The sequence below is a fragment of the Otolemur garnettii genome, unplaced genomic scaffold (genome assembly GCF_000181295.1).
Source record: "Otolemur garnettii isolate 467f Iridium unplaced genomic scaffold, OtoGar3 scaffold00278, whole genome shotgun sequence".
Taxonomy (NCBI): Eukaryota; Metazoa; Chordata; class Mammalia; order Primates; family Galagidae; genus Otolemur; species Otolemur garnettii.
In genome coordinates this window covers 456,495-479,248 of record NW_003852673.1, presented here as the reverse complement: position 1 = coordinate 479,248, position 22,754 = coordinate 456,495, and the positions used below count along the sequence as shown (strand labels likewise).

The 22,754-nt window shown below is 39.4% G+C and overlaps 1 protein-coding gene across 1 annotated transcript in view; it reads right to left on the bottom strand.

Moving 5' to 3' along the window:
- Positions 1-15,532: 15,532 nt before the first annotated feature.
- The window catches only part of ALG5 (ALG5, dolichyl-phosphate beta-glucosyltransferase), a 50,485-nt gene continuing 43,263 nt past the window's right edge, over positions 15,533-22,754 (bottom strand). Inside the window, exons 9-10 of the mRNA XM_003803099.2 lie at positions 18,372-18,457; positions 15,533-15,752 (exon numbers count right to left, since the gene is read on the bottom strand). Of these exons, the coding sequence (XP_003803147.1) occupies positions 15,637-15,752; positions 18,372-18,457 (202 nt within the window). The 3' untranslated portion in view covers positions 15,533-15,636. The remainder of the gene's footprint in view (positions 15,753-18,371; positions 18,458-22,754) is intronic.

Below are 22,754 nucleotides of genomic sequence, written 5' to 3'. Positions count from 1 at the left end.
GCGTGCGGCCGGCCCCGCGGCCACGTGTGCGGAAACCTGCGGCGGGGCGGGAGGTGGGATGCTACTAACTGTGGCCGGCCCCACTGGGCCCCCAGCCCCGCCTGCCCTCGCTGACCTCCTGCGCGACCCCAGGCTGCCCTCCTGCCCGCGATCACGCCGGCTGGTGGGGCTGCGGTGGGGAGGCTCCAGTCGACATGGTTCCCCTCGTGTCGCTCTCTGTCTCCGCCGCCCCTGAGACTTCGTCCCTCCACCTGGAACTTAGGGCCTTGGCAGGACTGGCACCAAAATAAAAACACAGGGAATCCCCCTGAGCCGCGGTCGTGATTCTGAGCCCTGATGCTTACTGTTATTTGCCCCAATTTGGTCCCTATTTGCTTTTCAGAGTGTTGTGAATCTTTATAACCACCAACAGTGCCGGAACAACTGTTTGCACTGGCCTAGGCAGAAGAAAATCTAATAAACTCTGGTGGTGAGCGGTGGTTAAAACTAGTCATATAATTATGTAGATTGTAATTTCCTTACGCGTATTCAACAACCTAGAATATGATATGTAATATTAGCTAATCTAATAAAGGTACAGCCTAACAGGCACACAACAGTGTTAATTTACAACCTTCTCACTGCTTGGCCTGGCTGCCCCCTGGGTAACCTGCCTCTTGTGCTCACTGCAGACTCCAAGAACCAACTCGGAAATGCTGCTTAGGAAAGACCACCGATGTGCTGATGGCCCTTTATTTCCCATCTGAAGTTTCTCAGAGAAAAGGGTTTACTACAGGGGCGAAAATAGCATAAACCCACACAGGGAAGCATCCAGCTTGCTCCTGTGTATAGAAAAGCCAGTCTCCCAAAAGGCCCACTACCTCTGAAGTGTAAGGGCAAGCACTGAATTTAGCTGCTTTTCTAATTCTCAAAGCACTGCGCTTTCTTCCCATACAGATGCTGTTCTTACGTTATCAACTGTGGTAGTTGAATAATGACCTTGTGTGAAACAACATTCATGGTAGTAGAGGGTTATGCTCCAGGCTAGGTGTTAAATCTGAGATTGCCTTGAGGGAGAAATACCAGGAACCTTTGGAACTCCTGAAGGCCACAGACTGTATTTTAAGGATTATGCTTAATGTGCACTTTAGTGCAAATAAACTAAAAATAAACTAATTAGGTCCCGAGAATTGATACCTTGTGGCTCAGATTTTTTTTAAATGATATTAAGAAAAGAAATGACCCAATCACTCTCTTTTCAGTGAGCACAATGGTGAGAACACAATGCAGGGAAAGAAATAACCAGTCTCTGCAGTGCTGGCTCATGCTTCTGCCATGGAGTCTTTCTCAAGTCAAGGAATTCTCAGGTCTTGGCAAGACTTTGATTTGCAAACTTCTTGCGTGTGTTTAGTTTTCTGTTCCTGTACATTCTTGTTGACATACCAGCACATTTCTGCCCTATTAACAACTTTTTCCTCCCTAAAGTTCAGTCTTTCGCTGATATAATTCTTACTGTGTGTTTCTCAAAGGTAGTACAGAAAGGGACTCCATTACACTCAAGAATAGTAAGGTTTGGTGGGTTCCAAGGAAAAAAATGTTCAGCACAGGAAAGAAGGCTCAGTGGCCCTCTATTCTACAGAAGGTGACTGTCCTGGTTACTAGAAATCTAGACTTACTTTATCTTTTTTGGTGATTTCTTGATTTGCTGCAGTTTTACTGCTTAATAGAACTTCCACTAAATGCTATATTATTGGAATAATATGGGAAGAGAGAGTTGGGGTTATAATTTGATGGAACCTCCAGTAAAATTTGTGACCTCAAACCATGATGAAACAAACGTCACCCTTTTCTAAAAGATTATGAAGTTTTGGCCTCAGTTTTCCTAAGAACTAGTTTGACAAATCAGAAAAATGATGTTATGTGGTAGTTCATCATCAAATAAATGCTCAAGAGAGCAATAAATTGTCAGTAAAGCACTGACCAGCTATGTCCTTCTGTGAGATTTCCCCCATCAGGAATTAGACTACCACTTTATACACAGCCTTTTATTCTTGCCTCACAACGTCTCCCGGATAAGAATTATTATCCCCATTTTATAGTTGAGAAGCTAGAGGCACAAACAAAATTCCCTAAGTGGCTGATTCAGAATTCCAACTCCACTCTGCCAGGCATTTAGCCACTCTACCTCTCCGTTTCCCAAAAAGCATTTGAGCAGGATCTGATAAGGGCAGTGACATTCTAAGAAGAATTATCTTACCAAGCAGTAAAGTGGAAATGGATGAGGGAGAAAAGTTTATAGAGATAAGAGGTAAGGAGACCAATTAGGGAAGCCATTCCAAACATCTACGTATGAGGTGATACCTGTCTGTGTGAGTCTAGGAAAGTGAGGAAGAGATGCATTTGTGGAGACTTTAAAGGGAAAATCAATAGAAGTTGGCAAAAAATTGGATGAATCAAGGATCAAGGATGAGAGAGAAAAAAGCTATCTTTAGAAGAAATGTATATTAAGAGGCAGAAAATTGCTTTGGGAAAAAAAGAGACAAAATCATTCTCTTCCTCCCACACTTGTTCCCCAAATTTATTACTGTCCCTCCCCGTGGCAGCATCACTACATGAGATTATATAAACTGTGTGTTTTCACTGTTTCCTCCATAATAATGCTGGTTTTGCTCACTATTGCATCTTCACAGCCTGGAACAATGTCTGGCACATAGTAGGTGTTCAACAAGTGTTGTTGAATGAATGGAATGCTTGATACGTGGGTAAATATATCAAGAAGGTGATTAGAGGAGAGATGTAGCTTTGAAATTTATCTGTAGAGAGGATGGCAAAGTCTTGAGAATGAATAAGATCTCTGGTAAAGAAAGCCTAGAGAAAGAACAGAGGGATAAAATCACACTCAGAAAGGGAGTGGTGGGGGGGGAAGACTAAGGGATGGACCCAGAAGTAAAAAGAGCACTCACTATTCCATTGTTATCTTTCCACTTCTTCGTGTTCCCCCCAATTTCTCACAACTTTTCCAGTACTGTACTCTGTAAAACCAGGACACAAACAATGCTGGCAGGAACTGGGCAGGGGATGTCAATGCATGAAGTTGGCCAAGTGAGCTTTAATGAGGAAGGGTGGGTGCTGGAGAGAACACATCCCTCATGTCCTTTCTGCAGAGAGCAAGTGGTACACAGCTCCAGACAGCTGTGAGCTGTGGGAGAATGGGGATATTGGCTCAAGAGATAACGATGGACATCCAGAACTTCATAGAAAATCTTACAATTTCAAAAGTTTTGCCAACCAACCCAGGGTATTTTTTTTATAAGTACAGGCCCCAGAAAATATTTGTGAGTCAAATTTGACTACCAATCTGCAACCTCTGGGTTACTCTTCTCTCATGTCTATTCGGAATCTTTTTTCTATAAAAAAGAAACAATGGCTGGGCACGGTGGCTCATGCCTGTAATCCCAGCACTTGGGAGGCTGAGGCAGGTGAACTGCCTGAGCCACTGCCTGAGCCACTGCCTGAGCCAGAGTGAGACCCTGTCTCTAAAAAATATATAGCTGGGTGTTCCGGCAGGCACCTGTAGTTCTAGCTACTCGGGAGGCTGAGGTAAGAGAATCACTAAAGCCCAAGAATTTGAGGTTGCTGTGAGCTGTGACACCAGGGCACTCTACTGAGGGTGACAAAGTAAGACTGTCTCAAAAAAAAAAAAATCATTACTTCAGTCAAGTCAGAGCTTTCTTGTCGTGGGTGAAACAAAACTCTTCCCCAAACTTAAACAGTTATGTATCCTTTCCTCCCATGTCAGACTTCATGAGGAATAGCTGGTACTTAATGCTTCCCCCTTACTACCCAGCCCTTTGTAATTGCCCCAAATCTGGCTTCTGCCTTTTGTGCCCACTGTTTGATTTCAGGGATGTTCCAATATTGTCAGAGGTCACCAGTGACCTTCTACTCATTAATTCAGTGAATCTGCTTGACCCTTATTCTTTCTTTCAAATTACTTTTTTTTTGGCCTGCCTGCCTTCTTCCCTTCCTCCCTTCCTTTTGCACAGGCTGGACTCAAACTGATGGGCTCAAATCATCTTCCTGAGTAGTTGGGACTACAGGTCCATGCTACCATGCCCCAGCTTCATTTAAATTTTGAAATGCACCTATATTATTTCATTTGAATTCAGGTTACTTTTGGAATTAATCAAATTCATTCATTCACTAATTCATGCACATTTTTGCTCAGTAATATGCTATTTGAGAACCATTTTAGAAATTAGATGAGACTTTTTTTGCCATCTTACCTATTTTTAAGGGTACAGTTTATAAGTATGAATTTTACAAAATATTCTCTACAAGTTGGCCACTTCTTTGTAAAATTTTGTAGTGAATATTTTGTAAGTAAAGGTACATTTAACTACTATGTCCCATTTTCCCTCTGTATGGTGACTTTAGGGGTGACTTTTGGGACACTGTATATTTGTTATGCAATTATAGATCTCTGGAACTTTTCCATCTTGCTAAACTGAAATTCTAGTCCATTAAACACGAATTCCTCTCCTTCCCCACCCCCCATTCTTAGGAACCACTTTTCCACTTTCTGTTTCTATGATTTTGACTACTTTAGATACTTCATATGAGTGGAATCATTTATTATTGTCCTTTTGTGACTGGCTTATTTCACTCAGCATAATGTTCTTGAGGTTTATCCATATTTATCCATAAGACATGATTTCCTTATATTTTAAGATTGCATAAAATTCCAGCCAGGCACTGTGGCTCATGCCTGTAATCCTAGCACTCTGAAAGACAGAGGTAGGTGAATTGCTTGAGCTCACGATTTTGAGACCAGCCTGAGCAAAATGCAAGACCCCCATCTCTACTAAAAATAGAAAAACTAAGCAAGAGGATCATTTGAGACCAAGAGTTGGAGATTGCTGTGAGGATCACTTGTGACCAAGAGTAGGTTGCTCTGAGACCAAGAGTTGGAGGTGGTTGTGAGGTTGCCACGGCACTCAACCGAGCGCAACAGCTTGAGACTGTCTCAAAAACTAAACTAAACTAAAATAAAAAAGATTGCATGAAATTCTACTGCATATCTCTAGAACATTTTCTTTACTCATTCATTTGTCTGTCAGCATTTACCTTGCTACTACCTTGTGGGAATAACTCAGCCATGAACATGGATGTGTATCTCTTTGCAGTTCTGCTTTGGGAACATATCCACAAGTAGAACTGTTGGGTCAAATGTACTTTTTCTTTTTTTGGCTGGGGGCTGGGTTTGAACCTGCCACCTCTGGTATCTGGGGCCAGCGCCCTACTCCTCTGAGCCACAGGCACCACCCCCCAAATGTACTTTTTCTTTTTAATTTTTTGAGGAGCTTCCATACTGGCCATACCATTTTACATTCCTGCCAGCAGTGCTCACATGTTCCAGTTTCTTCACATCCTCTCCCACACTAGTTATTTTCTGGCTTTTTTTTTTTTTTATAGTGGCCACCTTACTGGGTGTGAGGTAGTATGTCATGTGGCTTTACTTTGCCTTTCTTTCATGATTAGTGACTTTGAGCATATTTTCTTGGCATTTGTACTTCAGAGAATTACCTATTCAAGTCTTGCCTGTGTTTTATTCTGGTTATTTGTGGGGTTATTGTTATTTTTGTTGTTATTGAGTTGTTGGAGGTTCTTATGTATTCTTGATATGAACCCCTTATCAGATACATGATTTGCAAACATTTTCTCCCACTCTGTTAGGTTTTTTTTTTTACCCTGTTGTTTTCCTTGCAGCTTAGAAGTTTTAAAGACTTTTGATTTTTTAATTTCAAAATGTTACAAAATGTTTTAATACATGGCTTGAGTCAGGGTTGTAAATGTGCCCATCTGTGCATAGCACTTACTATAACCACTGGAGGTGCCCCTCACCCCCGACTTGATTTTCAATGACTTTTACTTCTCTCTGGTGCTCCTGCGTGCCCATCAGTTAGCTCCAGTTTATTAAAGAGTAAATGAGATGTTTGCAAAACTTCTTAGGATGTTTGATTTTGTCCCATTTATCTATTTTTGCTTTTGTTGCTTATTTTTTTTAATGCCAGATGTATCCTTTATTTTATTTATAACACAGATTCTCACTCTTTTGCCTTGGGTAGAATGTCCTGGCTTCATGGCTCATAGCAACCTCAAACTCCTGGTCTCAAGAGATCCTCTGCCTCAGCCTCTTGAGTAGCTGGGACTACAGGCAACTGCTACAATGCCCAGCGAGTTTTCTTTTCTATTTTGTAGTAGAGATGGGGTCTCCCTCTTGCTAAGGCTGGTCTCGGACTCTTGAGCTGAGGCAATCTACCTGCCTTCACCTACCAGAGTGCTAGGATTACAGGTGTGAGCCACCACACCCAGCCTATATATCCATTTCTTGATGCCTCTGCTACCTTTAACAAACCCACACAATTTGTAATAAATTAAATCAATGAATGTAACATAAATAAGGAATAGAAAACCTTCTACTTAATAAATAGCAGGCATTACTCAAACATCATTAACTCCCACTTGAAATTCACTTGGGCCTCATCACACAGTGCATTTCCTTCACCCCCCACCCCATACCCAGCTTTATTAACACTTACCCTGTACATCTCAGGGGTTGTTTGTTTGTATTATTTTGAGATAGAGTCTTGCTCTGTCCCCCTGGACAGGGTGCAGTGATGTCATCATAGCTCAGCAACTTTACTCTTGAGCTCAGCTGATCCTCCTGTCTCAGCCTTGCAAATAGTTTGGACTACAGGTGCGCACCACCATGCCCAGATATTTTTTTCTATTTTTTGTAGAGATGAAGTCTCATTCCTGCTCAGGCTGGTCTCAACCTCCTGATCTCAAGCCATCCCCCTGCTCTGGCCTTCAGAGTGCTAGGATTACAGGCATAAGCTACTGCACCTGGCCCTACATCTCAGCTTTAAGTGTCACATCTTAGAGAAGCCTTCCTGGTCTTCTCTGGCTTGGTCAGATCTTCTGTTTTATAATCTCAGATGGCCTACACCTCTCATTCATAACCAAAACCATTGTTCCACATTGACATATATTTAATTATCTAATTAATGTCCTCCTCAACAAACTATAATATTAAAAAGAACGGGGAGTATGTCTGGTTTTGCTCTTGTTCATTTCCAAAAGCTCGAGCAGAACCTACCATGCAGTAAGTGCTCATTAAATGCTTATAAAATGTGTGAAGAAGAAGAGAACAGAGTAATGGGCTCTGAGCTTGAATTCATACCAAGGTTTTGGTGTCCCAAGTGCCTACCAATGTGGAAGAAGTTGATGCCTGTCTCTGTTCTTTTTTTTGGAAAACTGACAGGTGTGTGTGTGTAGTGGAGATGGAGTTAGGGGTGATTCCTGGTATGGGAAAGTGGCAGGCATAGTGAAGAGGCTGGAGAGAGAGAAAGGTATGACTCGCAAATTTATTTCCTCAGTAAGGGTAAAATTAAGGTTTATTCTTATTTTTTTATGTGACATTTAATTATTTGATATCTAATCTAGTTATGGATTTTTACAATTTAAAATTTATTTACTTCTTTCATTTTTGGCTATTAGGCAGGTGTTTGATTTTGTGATCTCTGTAAGACTAAGTAGGCTTCCATTCTTTTGAATAGAAGACATTTAGGTTAAAGATAAATTAAAAAAAAATTTTTTTGAGACAGCCTCTTACTCTGTTGCCCTGGCTAGAGTGCTGTGTCATCATCACAGCTCACGGCAACTTAAAACTCCTGGGTCTGAGCCATCTTCTTGCCTCAGCCCCCCCAGTTAGCTGCGACTACAGACACCTGGTATGATGCCTGACTAGTTTTTCTATTTTTAGTAGAGACGGAGCCTCACTCTTGCTCAGGCTGGTCTTGAACTCCTGAGCTGAGGCAATCTACCCACCTCGCCTTCCCAGAGTGCTGGGATTATAGGTGTGAGCCACTACGCCCCGCCAATTAACTTTGACTTGGAAACTGTGCAACATCCTCAGGTATCACAGAATTATAATTAAGGTTTATTACTAATAATGGGAAAATGAAACCATTAGTTTTAAGTTGAGTTTTTACCTTTGACTCAGATCGATTAGAAACAGTCTCTCTGGGCTGGCGCCTGTGGCTCAGTGAGTAGGGTGCCAGCCCCGTATACCAAGGGTGGTGGGTTCAAACCTGGCCCCGGCCAAACTGCAAAAAAAAAAAATAGGCAGGTGTTGTGGCAGGCTCCTGTAGTCCCAGCTCCCTGGGAGGCTGAGGCAAGATAATCGCCTAAGCCCAAGAGCTAGAGGTTGCTGTGAGCTGTGACGCCACAGTACTCTACCTAGGGTGATGAAGGGAGACTGCTTCAAATAAAAAAATAGAAAAAGAAAAGAAACGATCTCTCCCATTTCCTTTAAAGAACAAGCTGAGGCTATTAGACCAGCAAGACCCTTGCCTAAGTGCTTCTGGTCCAAAACGTGCTAATTTCTCCCCATAATTATGAAATGACTAACACATTGCCTTTTGGCCATTCTCTGTGGCATTATCATCTTTTAAAGGATAATAAAAATTAATGCTCTTTGTACATTGTTCTTTAATTGATCTTTAATTTATAGAATTCTATGAGAAATTAAAGAGGTATTGAAAATACTTTAAATATTAATGAAAGAATATTTGTAAAAGCATTTTCTGCACAAATAAAGAGCTTCAAGTTGATGCAGAATCTTAAGTATTTGACCAATAAAACCTGATCATTTTTCTTCCTTAAAAATGTGTTCTGTATTCATATATCATTGATGGAGTCGTAGATCTGATTTTAGGGCTTCTATTCAGTTATAGGAGTGCAAATTCAGTTATAGGAGGAATACGATCAAGAGATGAATAATATGGTGACTGTAGGTAATAACAATGTATTATATACTAGAAAATTGCTTCAAAAGCAGAAAAATAAGGTTGTGAGGTGAGGCACATGTTAATTTGCTTAATTTAGCCATTATGTAACATATATGTTTTTAAAACATCATGTTATACATCTCAAATCCTCAAATATATAAAATTTTTATTTGTTAAAAATAAGCAAATGAATACAAAGGAAATAAGCAAAGAAAAAATCCTGATATTTCTATTTTAATTAGTTTTTGCTTTCCTCTTTGAGAGAGAAGTTTTAGTGGAGAAATAAAGTCTTTAAGGAGAAAGATACTTTTAGAATAAGGTAGTCCATAACCAAATATAAAATATAAGATAATATTCTGTGTTTTCCCCATACCAAAAGATTCTTTCTGACATATGCATGTGTGTTATGGTCAATTTTCACAAAATTTTAGTTTGTAAGCTGATACTCATGTTGTGTTGTTTGGTTCTCACAGTGACTCTGGGGGGAGGTAGCCCATGTGTTATCTCCGTCTTCCCATTTCACAAATAAGAAAACCAAGATGCACATGGCTTACGTCACTGGAAAAGTCACATGACTCATGAAACCACCTCTATCCCCAACATGGGTTGCTAGTCTAGAGGGAAAGATAATGCCCAAGAAATCACATTTTTAGTGAAATTAAATTTTCTAACATATATTTCTTGTAAGAAATATAAATAAGTTTCTATTTCATTAGAAGAGTCTTTTATGGGATGAACACAGAAAAAAAATAAACATGATGTGGTTGCAGCTAAAACTCAGCTGTAATACTCTTAGTATTAATAATCAGAAATATGAATAGGCAGGAATTAAAGAAGGCAAAAATATTATATGGGACTTGATTAAATGGAGGGTTTAAACTTTTTCAAACTCAAATTATTTTTCTCTTTATAGATTCAGCATGTGGGAAGAAAAATGTAATCAGTTGAAAACATTGATAGGACCAAATCTCTCTCTGCCTACATCTAGGGGGGAGGGGGTATGAGAATCTGCTCTCTTATGATTAAATTTTGGATTCAGTAGATCTTCTCATACTTCTTTTATGTTTAGAAGGACAGGTTGGGCACAAGTTGCATACATAGCTTTTTTTTTTTTTGAGGATGGATTGCCTGAGCTCACAGGTTTGAGACCAGCCTAAGCAAGTGGGAGACCCTGTCTCTAAAAAACAGCAGGGTGTTGTGGTGGGTGCCTGTAGTCCCAGCTACTTGGGAGACTGAGGTAAGAGAATGGCTTAACCCCAAGAGTTAGAGGCTGCTGTAAGCTATGACAGCACAACACTCTACCAAGGGCAACAAAATGAGACTGTCTCAAAAAAAAAAAAAAAATAGAAGAAGAAAAGAAAAGAAAAAAAGAAAGAAAAGTAAAGAAACACGGTGTACTATTGTCAAAAGCTGATAACAGACTAGTGGATTCAAACCCCATAAACTCCCACCAACTAACTGACTTCTTGCAGTGGTCGAGCCAGTCAAGCTGGGGAAGTTAGAATTAAATCATGGGTGTAGTAGCTGTCAATTAGCTCTTGTGACTTACTAATGTTCTAATTGTGCTGGTTAATCTGGGAGGATTATTTTGTTAAAACTTATTTTATTCTTTGGTATTTTAGATATATTAATTTTTTAAATGAAATAAAAATATAAAAGACAAACAAAAATATTGTCAGAAAAATGAAAGGATTTGTTCTGTAACATTTGGATTCACTCATGAGGCCACACTTAAGGACCTAGAAGGCTACATGTTCCCCATCCCAGCCTATGAGTTTATTGCTAGTATAAAGAAATAAAACAGATTTTCATATGTTTATTATATATTCTGTGATCTTGCTGAACATTCATTAGTTCTAGGAGGATTTTTGGGGGATGTTTCTTAGGATTTTCTCTCTATTGCCCTGGGTAGGGAGCCCATGGTGTCATAGCCCACACTCTTGGGCTCTAAGAATTCTCCTGCCTCAGCCTCCTGAGTAGCTGTGACTCCAGGTGCCTGCCACAACATCCAGGTAGTTATTCTATTTTTAATAGAGACAGGGTCTTGCCTTTGCTAGACCTGTCTCTATTTGCTAGTCTCTGAACTCCTGAGCTCAAGCAATCCACCGGCCTCAGCCTCTCAGAGTGCTGTGATTACAGGCATGAGCCACCATACCTCGCCGTTAGGATTTTCTATGTAGACACTCATGTCATATAAAGACAGAGTTTTTAATTTCTTCTTTCCTGATCTGTGTGTCTCTTTATTTCCTTTTTTTGCCTTATTATACTGACTAGAACTTCCACCACTATATTGAATAAGAGTGGACATCTTTGTCTTGTTCTTGACCTAGGAAGAAAGTATTCAGTTTTTCACCAATAAGTGTAATGTTTTATGTAGATTTTATGTCGATTCACTTTATCAAGTTGTGGAAGTTCCCATTACTTTTATTTTTCAGAGGGGCTTATTGTGAATGGATGTTGAACATTGTCAAATGTTTTTCTCTAAATCAATTGATATAATTGTGTAATATTCTTTGTCAGCCCATTCACATAATGGATTATATTCATTGTTTTTCAAATATAAGCCATACTTGGGTCATGGTGAATGATTGTTTATATATTGCTGAATTCTACTGGATAATATTTTAAGAGTTTTCTGTCCATATTCATGAGGGATGTTGGTCTATGTGTAGATTTCTTTATTCTGCTCTTTGTCTGATTTTATTATCAAATTAACATTAGAAAATGTTCCCTTCTGTTCTATTTTATGAAAAATAGTGTGTAGAATTGGTGATAATTCTTTAAATGTTTGGTAGAATTTTCCTGTGAAAGTCTTTCAGAGTGGAATGTTTAAGAATCAACTATAATTTTTCGACTTGGCACCTGTGGCTCAAGTGGCTAAGGTGCCAGCCACATACACCTGAGCTGGCAGGTTCGAATCCAGCCCAGGCTGGCCAAACAACGACAGCTGCAACCAAAAAATAGCCAGGCGTTGTGGCACATGCTGTAGTCCCAGCTCCTTGGGAGGCGGAGGCAGGAGAATTGCATGAGCCCAGGAGTTGGCGGTTGCTGTGAGCTGTGATACCACATGTGCACTCTACCCAGCTTGAGGCTCTGTCTTAAAAAAAAAAAAAAAAAAAAGAATCAACTACATTTTTTCTTCCACTTGAATCAATTTTTGCCTTATATGTTTTATAGATCTGTTTGGGTGGGCATACACATTTAAGATTTCTATGCTTTCCTGGTGGATTGAATATTTTTTATTGTTTAATGTCTCTCTGATAATTTTCTTTGATGTCTCCCTCTCTGTGTTGCTGGTAATTTTCTTTGATATAAAGTCTGTTTTATCTGATATCATAATATCCATTCCTGCTTTCTTTTTGTTAAAGTTGGTGTCATGTAACAACTTGGACTTTGGGTAACAAACACAAACAACGTAACCTAATCATTTGTACTCTCTTGCTAATGTAAAAAAAAAAGAAGTTTGCATTGTTTCTTTTCCCGTCTTTTACTTTCAGCTTGCCAATGTTATATTTGTAGTGAGGTTTCTGTAGACAACATATACTTGGGTTATTTAAAATTTGGGGGGGACTAGCTCATCCTTTAATTTTTATTTCAAAATATTATAGGGGTACAGATGTTTTTGGCTGTATGGATCACTTCTGTAATGCTTAAGTTAGGGTTATGTTTCCAGCACCCAAATAATGTTCATTGTACCCATTCTGTAGGGTTTTGTCCATTTCCTCCTCCTACCACCCCTTGCTGCTTGATTTCCACTAGTTTTTCTTTCCTCTGTGTACATGTGTGCTCATCAGTTAGCTCCAATTTAATAGTGAGTACATGCGATATTTGTTTTCCTATTCTTTAGATACTTCCCTGAGGATAATGATCTCCAATTCCATCCAAATTGTTGCAAAAGGCATTGATTAATCTTTTTTGTGTGGCTGAGTAGTATTCCACGGTATACATATAACACATTTTTAAAAATCCACTCATGAATCAATGGACACTTGGGTTAATTCCACATCTTTGCAATTGTGAATTGTGGTGCAATAAACATTTGAGTGCAAATTTTTTTTTTAATAAAATGACTTATTTTCCTTTAGGTAAATACTCAGTAGTTGGATTGCTGGATTGAATAGTATGTCTAGTTTAGTTCTTGGAGGAATCTCCATACTGTTTTCCAAAGAGGCTCTACTAATTTATAGTCCTAACCGTATATAACTATTCCTTTCTATCTCCACGCCAGCATCTATTGGTTTTGGCCTTTTAATAAAAGCCATTCTAACAGGGGGAAGGTGATCTCATTGTTGTTTTAATTTGCACTTCTCTGATGATTAGTGACATTTAATGCTTTTTATATTTATTAACCATTTGAATAGAAAATCTTCTTTTGAAAATTTTGTTCACTTTTTGTCCTTTTTTCCTTATTTACTTATTTGTTTATTATTGGGGATTCATTGAGGGTACATAGAACCAGGGGAGAGAATATTTGCAAGCTCTACATTTGAGAAAGGGCAAATAGCCAGAATTGACAAAGAATTCAAGCAATTGTTAAGTCATCCCTCTTATAATTATGTCCCACCCCCAAAAGGTGTGTCACACACTTTTGCCCACTTTTAAATTTTTTTTCCTTGCTGATTTGCTTCCTTGTAAATTCTGGCTGTTAGCCCTTTATCAAAAATGTAGAGCTTGCAAATATTCTCACTCAATATGTAGATTGTGTATTTGCTCTGTTGATTATTCCCTTAGAAATGTATAAGCTCCTTAATTTAATCAAGTCCCATTTATTGTTGCTATGATTGCCACTAGGTTCTTCTTCTTCTTTTTTTAATGATAGAGTCTCACTTTGTTACCCTTGGTAGAGTGCTGTGGCCTCACAACTCATGGCAACTTCCAGCTCTTGGGCTTAGGCGATTTTCTTGCCTCAGCCTTCTGAGTAGCTGGGACTATAAGCATCTGCCACAACGCCCAGCTATTATTATTATTATTATTTTTGTTAGTTTAGCCAGGGTCAGGTTTGAACCTGCCACCCTCAGTATATGGGGCTGGCACCCTACTCACTGAGTGACAGTCACCACCTTGCCACTGGGTTCTCATGAATTCTTTGCCTAGGCCAATATCTGTAAGAATTTTTCCTAGGTTTTATTCGAGCATTCTTATAGTTTTGTGGCTTAAAGTCTTTTGTTCATCTTCAATTTTTTGTGAGTGGTGAGAGATAGTGCTGTTTCATTTTTCTGCATGTGGCTATCCAAACAGCATCATGTATTGAATGTGGCTTTCCCCCCCAGTGTATATTGTTGTCTACTTTGCCGAGTATCATTTGGCTGTATATGGACAGTTTTGTATCTGAGTTCTCTGTTCTGTTCCATTAGTCTGTCTTTATTGCCTAGCCTCCTGAGTAGCCCGGATTACAGACACCTGCCACAACACCCAGCTATTTAGGCAGGGTCTTGCTCTAGCTCAGGCTGGTCTTGAACTTGTGAGGTCAGGCAATCTGCCTGCCTTGGCATCCCAGAATGCTAGGATTATAGGCATGAGCCACCACTCCTAGACAATGTTAAAAATTTTAATTTTCTTTTCTAAGAAAGTGCATCACTCTGTTACCAGGTTAGAGTGCAGTGGCATCATCATAGCTCACCACAAACTCAATCTCCCAGGCTCAAGTAACCGTCCTCCCCTAACCTCCCAATCACCCGGCACTATGGGTGCCTGTCACAACACCTAGCTATTTTTTTCTTATTTTTAGTAGAGATGGGGGTCTCTTGCCCAGGCTGATCTTGAACTCCTGAGCTCCAGGGATCCTCCCACCTTAGCTTTCCAGATTGCTAGGATTATAGGCCCTGAGCCCCACTGTGCCTGACCACTTTGATTTCTTTTTTTTTTTTTTTTGCAGTTTTTGGCTGGGGCTGGGTTTGAACCTGCCATCTTTGGCATATGGGGCTGGCGCCCTACTCCTTTGAGCCACAGGTGCTGCCCAATTCCTTTTTAATAAAAAATTTCCAAATAACATGAACTCAAGAGGGAAGGGATGCCAGAAAGTATAAAGATACAGTATACATAAGATTAGGAAGGGGGAAAATAAGACTGTAAAAGGAAATGGACACCTTTGTTACTGACACTATGGTCTTGCTTTTAACATATAATTTTCTAGGGCGGCGCCTGTAGCTCAGTGAGTAGGGCGCCGGCCCCATATACCAAGGGTGGTGGGTTCAAACCCGGCCCTGGCCGAACTGAAACCGAAAATAGCTGGTCGTTGTGGTGGGTGCCTGTAGTCCCAGCTACTGGGAGGCTGAGGCAAAAGAATCACCTAAGCCCAAGAGCTGGAGGTTGCTGTGAGCCACGGCACTCTACAAAGGCAACAGTGAGATTCTGTCTCTAAAAAAAAAAAATGCAATTTTCTAGGTTTGATATGGATAAATTTGTATATATTTAAACTTATATGCTAAATTTATTTTTAAATCTCTGAAAATGGTTACATGACTATGGTTTAAGTTCCTGAGAATTATGCAGGCACTTAAGAGTGAGAATAATTGCTCTGTCCTCTTGTTTAAAAGTTGTATTTCTCAGAATCATAACAATTAAGCTAAATAAACAAAATTACTAAAGCAGAAGAAAACATGACTTCTACAAACACCTGAAAAGAAAAACCCATTTTGTCCAAGAAGCATACAAATTTTTACTTACAGTAGTTAATTCTTTAAAATTATTAAAAGGCAGACAATGACAATAGGTTTAATTCTAGCTTTATTCAAAATTTGAACTTCAAATGAAATAATTCGACACTGATAGTATAAGAATACAATCAAAGACTGCAAACAACCTAATTCATTTTCCGAGTTTGCTCCAGCCTCCAGGCACCCGTCAAATATCTAAGTCGTATAAAAAGTAGGTCCTTGCCCATTTGTAGCCAGCTCCAAAATGGAACTAGTTTAGAACCTGCAATTTAAAAAGAATTATTTTATTATTTAACAAAATAACAGATGACCGCATAGTGGCAGAGAGTTGAATGATGGATATCAGAAGCTGGGAAAGGGATGTGTGTTTATGTGTGTGGGTAGAAGAGGTTGGTTAATGGGTAGGTACATACAGTTAGATAGAAGTTTTATGTCCTAATGTTCAAAAGCAGAGTAAGGTGACTACAGTTAACAACAACATGTAGTCTATTTCAAAGTAGCTAGAAGAGAAGATCTGAAATGTTTTGAACACAAAAATGTGTTCAAGGTGATGGATACCCCAAAAGTCCTGAGTGGTCATTATATCTTCCATGTGTATAATAAATACTCACATGTACCCTGTAAATATGTAAAATATTATGTATCAATAAAAAATTTCATAGCCAGCAGGGCCTGGGAGGCCAAGACAGGCAGATTGCTTGACCTCAGGAGTTCAAAACCAGTCTAAGCAACCGTCTCTACAAGAAAGAAAAGAAAGAAAGAAAGAAAAAAACTAGCTAGGCATGGGAGCTCATGCCTGTAGTCCCAGCTACTCAGGAGGCTGAGGCAAGAGTTTGAACTTGAACCTAGGAGTTTGAGGTTGTTGTGAGCTTTGATGACACCAGGGCACCTAACCAGGGCATCAGAGTAAGATTCAGTCTAAAAAAAAAAAAAGATTTTTTTTCATTGCCATTTTAATTATACTTTATCTTCAAGGAAGAGCTTTTCCACTGCTCTAAATATAATATAAATTTAGCTTTCTTATGAAAACACTACCACTAAAGCACTTTGTAGACATTACCCTTATTCTGTGTAATCAATCAGGTACCATATTTTTTTTTTATTACTTTTTTAACTACCCAATACCTGATGAAGCACATTATTTCTTTTTTTTTTCTTTTTTATTTCAGGGGATATTTTCTTCATTTCATAAATGAAGAAGTTGAGATACCTATAACTTATATTACAACACAGCTGTCTCTCTAACACCAATGAGCAAGTGACATAAACATGAACTGATTTTTGCTTTCCCCCATCTCATGGTCCTGTAGAGTCTATGTTGGGCATAGATCAACACAAATAGATGAACAGAGCTGGTCATTATACTTCTGAGCAATCCTTCTATCTGCTTCCCAATCTTTTCTGATTTTAGGCTGTAGAGGAGACTTAACTTCTATAAACTCAGTTTGATTCAGCAAGACACCAAGATGTTTGAATTCATTCTAGACTATATAGTTTGTATAATCTCAAGACTGGTTCTTAATTTTTTTCTGTCTCTAAGCATCTGAGGTTACAGAGTAATAAAGGCTTACTTTAACAATGACTCTCAAAGAGAGGGCTGTGATCACCAGGGAGAGGTGGACTTTGATAAAGTCTCTAGTTGATTATGTTAACTGCTCCTACACCAGGAATTAATTGAGGTTCATTCTGGCTCTGCGCCTGTATCTCAGCAGCCAGGATACCAGCCACATACACAGGAGCTGGGGGGTTCAAATCCAGCCTGGGCCAACTACAACCAAAAAACAGCCAGGCATTGTGGCGGGCACCTGTAGTCCCAGCTACTTGGGTGGCTGAGGCAAGAGAATTGCTTAAGCCCAAGAGTTTGAGGTTGCTGTGAGCTGTGATGCCACAGCACTCTACGCAGGGCAACATAGTGAGACTCTTGTCTCAAAAAGAAAAAAAAAAATTTTGAGGTTCATTCTAAGGTAAGCAAAGGAGAAAAAAAGAATATATCTCAAATTCTATATAGCCTATATATTCTCTCCATATATTCTATATTTCAGAGCTGCCCAAGTGTTTCCAAATAGGAATTACTAAGACTTCAAATTATAGAGTTTAGACATCTTGACATTTTTGGATGGATGGATGGATCACTAGATAGATAGGTAACAATTTAAAAATGGCTCTGAATTAACTGAACATTTTCAGTAAAATATTCCTTATTTAGCTTTACATAGTGGTTTGTAGGTACTTAATTTCACTTAGTGACAAAAAAGCATAATGAAATGGGGATGCAAACAATGAAGTTTATCTCAAAATACTATCGACCTTGCTTCTAACCTCAGGCCACCACGACCTTGTCTATTGCAGCAGGTTTTACTGAAATTTCTTGGTCAGGACGGTAGGCCTACTGAAGGCCCCAGGAAAAGAAAGAAACATATAGAAGGCAGCAAGCCAGAAGGAGGGGCTTATAGGCAGTACTGTCTAAGGAGCAGGCTCTCAAGACAGCTGAAAAGGCCTTGATGAAGGGAGTGGGAGAACATTAAAGTCAGCTGACTTTACTGGGCAACTGTATTGTCTAACATCTCCCAACTTTGCCTAAAGAGATCAGTGAAAAAATAAACAATATGGGCAGCGCCTGTGGCTCAGTGAGTAGGGCACTGGCCCCATATGCCGAGGGTGGCAGGTTCAAACTCGGCCCTGGACAAAGTGCAAGAAAAAAAAAACAGCCGGGCATTGTGGTGGGCGTCTGTAGTCCCAACTACTTGGGAGGCTGAGGCAAGAGAATCGCCTAAGCCCAGGAGTTGGAGGTTGCTGTGAACTGTGACGCCATAGCACTCTACCAAGGGCGACAAAGTGAGACTCCGTCTCTAAAAAAAATAAATAAATAAACAATACTAACCTTCAATTTCAGTCCAGTTGACAGCAATTTCTGCTATTGGAATTTTGAAGAACTGTGCTATATAAAGCAGTTCTACATCAAATGCCCTAAAATAGAAAACAAATTCATATTTATTTTTAAAAAGACAAATAGAACATTAATTAGATCTCTACTTTGGCATGTTGTAAAGAAGCTTACACAGCAGATGTAAAGCTTATACTATAAAACTGAAGATCAGATTCACAGAGATCAAACAGTTAAAAGATCAGTAGTTCAGAAGCTCTAAGGCAAATAATGTAATTTAGTATGTCACTGTGTAACATTTAAATAAGAAACATTACAGCTGTACAACAACTCAGAAACTTTCAGAGGTAAAAATGCATGGGCTCCAAGATTTAATGTTGGTAATTTTCAAGACTGATGTTTTCAATCTCAGCCTTAACTAGCTCAAGGTACAGAACTGACAGCATTTCAACTGATTCAGAGCTGACAAAATAGAACTCTGGGAAGCTCTAAAGAGAATGTTCTCAATCGCTGTAGAGTTGCTTAGTTATCTTCTTCATCACCAAAAGATCAAGGCTTCCCTTCTAATACTGGGGCCCTGTCTTCCCCTTTCCCTTTCCTGTGCTATCCCAGAAAATAGAGATAGTCTCCAAGTTATAAACATCCAACTTTATGTATAACTCACATGAGCAGGGGCTATTACAAGTGGTAAATGTTCGTATTCCAGCATACATACAAATTCAACTTAAGAACAAACCTACAGAACTTATCTTGTTCATAATCTGAGGACCTGCCTGTATTGGCAGTGAAAGTGAAAAAGTACTTTACTCCAGACCAAAATGCTCTTTGGGTATAATGAAATACACACACAGGAACTGGATATAGTATTGCTTGTTAGTAGTCCTAACACACATTCTAAAAACCATTTCTATTCTAAATCCTTAGTCATCCTTCCTTCTACTCATGAAAAGGACTTTTTTAAAGCTCCTCTGCAGTTAGTCCCTTGGTTTTGGTCAAAACCACTTTCCCTAAAGGCTTTGAATCCTGACTCAGAAGTTTTCCTGATTCTGCTTATAAATTTTCTGCAGCTGCTTCTTTCACTGGAATTAGGTCCAGGAAGAAAAGCGTCATTATCTGTTAAACCTTTGTGATGCTCCTCTGAGTGTTTAAATCAGGGGTCCTCAAACTTTTTAAATAGGGAGCCAGTTTACTGTCCCTCAGACCATTGGAGGGCCGGACTGTGGGCCCCGGGACAAGTCGGTTGCTAAGCAGCACAGGCAGCGGTGGCAAAAACACCTGGTGGCCCGATAAATGTCCTAGGTGGGCTGCATGTGGCCCGCGGGCTGTAGTTTGAAGATGCCTGGTTTAAATCCTGTGCTGTTTTGCTCCTATCTTTAAATTATGTAGCCCTCACTCTCCAGGCCAGACCTTGGTTGTAAAACATTAACTGGCACAGACTAGAAGATGCCTAAAGCCCACTTCTGTTTGATCTCAGACAACTTGAATTTGGGAGTTTTGTTTTGCTTTTGTCACAACATTATCACTATCCATTAGGTAACTAGTTGAAATCCCAAGTATTTGGATAATTCAATATGCAAACTAATTTTTAAACAATGCCTTTTCTTATCCTAATAAAATACTTGGAGTTAACAAAAATACCTATAAAAGTGGGTTCTTTGTGTTTTTAAAAGGACTAACTACTGTTTACTTCTGTTAACTAGACTTGTGATACTCATGAAAGGAGATTATTTCAAAATTAAACCTGGTGCTCAACTCTTAACTGTCTCTTTTAACACAAAAACAAAATTATTAGCTAGTGAGCTTAGTTCTAATGATACTTATAACACAGCTTTGAACAATAACTTAAACAAGACTATGAAATAGTTTCCTAAGGATTTCAATATATAGCTAGTAACTGATCCAAGACAAAAGAAGCAACTTAGAAATGATGAATGAAAAACAGGGGGTGAATTAAACAATAATTAACTGAAATCACTTTCTATTTTTAAAAAAACCCTCTATAGACCAAAAGGATTTTTAGAATTACATCATTTTACTCTGAAACATTTCAGAAGACATGAAGATACTATAAAAACCCCTGCAACTCACATCACTGTATTCTAAGTGCCCAATGTGTTACCAAAGCAAATATTTTAACTAAAATACCAAGTACTCCCAGACGCAGTGTAAGAGCTATTTGCCAGCTATGATGCCTTCATTTGTTTTTGCAAATGTGGTTGGGCAAAGCCACCATGTTTCCTTTTGTGACACAGTTCCCTGTACAAGTGTTATCCTACTAACAGATACATTCCTAAAGAACAAAAAGATGTTGAGACTCTATTAGACATAGCAGATAGACGAGGAAGGACCCTGCTGAAATCCTACTAGAACTAAAGCAACAATAATAGAATAAACAGACAAGAAGAGGGAAGGGAGGAAAATATAACAGTAAAAAGAAAACTGGAAGCTGTAAAGTAGCTGGACATGTGGTAACTAGGAAAGGTAGAAAGGTGGCCAAGTGCAGTGGGAGAAGGGTGCCAGAGAGCCACCCAGCAGCTTAGGAACCAGGCCTCAAACGGATTCTGCAGGTGGGGCTGCAAACAGGAGGACTCACTGCATATCTGTATCAGCTCTTCCTTCTCCTCATGCCGTCTGCTTTTTAGTTCTCCGAAGGTTGACAGCCAGTCTCATGGCTCCTAGGCAGGAATGAAAATGACCAGCCTAGTGGTAGTTGGGACTTTTTTACACAAGGCTCTGTTAGTTTAAACTGTAGTGAAATCTTCCAGTCAGTCAAAGGTTCTGCCCATGCACACAGATTCTGATGAGGGTTTTAGTGCCATTCTAAGATAGATGAAGAAAGAATTTGGTGATGAAAGGGAACAAGAAAAAAATTGGAAGCAAGAGAAACAATGGAGGGGAAGAAGATAATGACAGTGTTTCAAGTGATGCATTCAGAGGCAGTGGAAGATGCTGCAGTCACCGAACAAGAATAGATGTTTTAAAAAATTAATACTGAAAAATAAAAGAATTCTAGGAAATGAAAATTGTGATAGAAAAAAAATTCAAAAGTTGGTATGGATGATAAAATTGCGAAAGTCTTAGGAGAACAAAAATAGAAAAGATAAAATTATAGTACCAGTAAGGAGGTCCACATCCATCTGTATGAGAGAACAGAGAAAATGGGGAGAGGCGATTGTCAAAGAAATGATTAAAGACGTGGGAAGTTTTTTGCTATATGTACAAAGTAGGGATACAAGTGGGGCTGCAAACAGGAACTCAGCGAATATCCATATAAGAGTTTTCCCTCTGGTCTGGTGTTCCATACCATTGTTGGATGACTACAGTTAATAATAATATATCATACAAAGTTTCAAATAGCTTGGAGAAGGATATTGACCATTTCCAATACAAAGAAATAGTGTTCGAGATGATGGAATGCTTATTACCCTGAACTTATCACTACATATTATCCAGGCATCCTCAAACTACGGCCCATGGGCCACATGCAGCTGGCCTAGGACATTTATCCGGCCCGCCGGGTGTTTTTGCCGCCACTGCCTGTCCTGCTTAACAGCCAACTTGTCCCGGGGCCTGTAGTCCGGCCCTCCAACGGTCTGAGGGACAGTGAACTGGCCCCCTGTTTAAAAAGTTTGAGGACCCCTGATATTACCTGTACTAAAATGTCACAATATGCCCCATAAATGTGTACAATTATTGTCAATTAAAATAAATAAAAAATTGATTAAAGAATATTTCTCAGAACTAAAGGACACAGAAGACAAAAGAAGCAACTTAAAAATGATGAATGAAAAGCAGGGGGTGAATTAAACAATGATTAACTGAAATTACTTTCTATTAAAATAAATAAAAAATTGGGGCGGCACCTGTGGCTCAGTAAATGGGGCGCCGGCCCCATGTAACGAGGGTGGTGGGTTCAAACCTGGCCCCTGTCAAACCGCAACAAAAAAATAGCCAGGCGTTGTGGCGGGCGCCTGTAGTCCCAGCTACTCGGGAGGCTGAGGCAAGAGAATTGCCTAAACCCAGGAGTTGGAGGTTGCTGTGAGCTGTGATGCCACTGCATTCTATCGAGGGCAATAAAGTGAGACTCTGCCTCTAGGAAAAAAAAAAAAGTAAATAAATAACTGATTAAAGAATATTTCTCAGTGGCATTGGGAAGGCTGGATATCCATATGCAGAAGAATAAAGCTGTACCCTTTCTCACACATGTACAAAAATTAACTCAAAATGGATTAAAGACTTGAACCTAAGATCTGACACTGTATAGCTGCTGGAAGAAAAAAGGGAAAAAACTAAGATTTGGATCATACAGTTTTTGGTCAAATACTGGTCTGGGCCAAGACTTTTTAGAATGGGCCCCCAAAGCACAGGCAACAAAAGCAA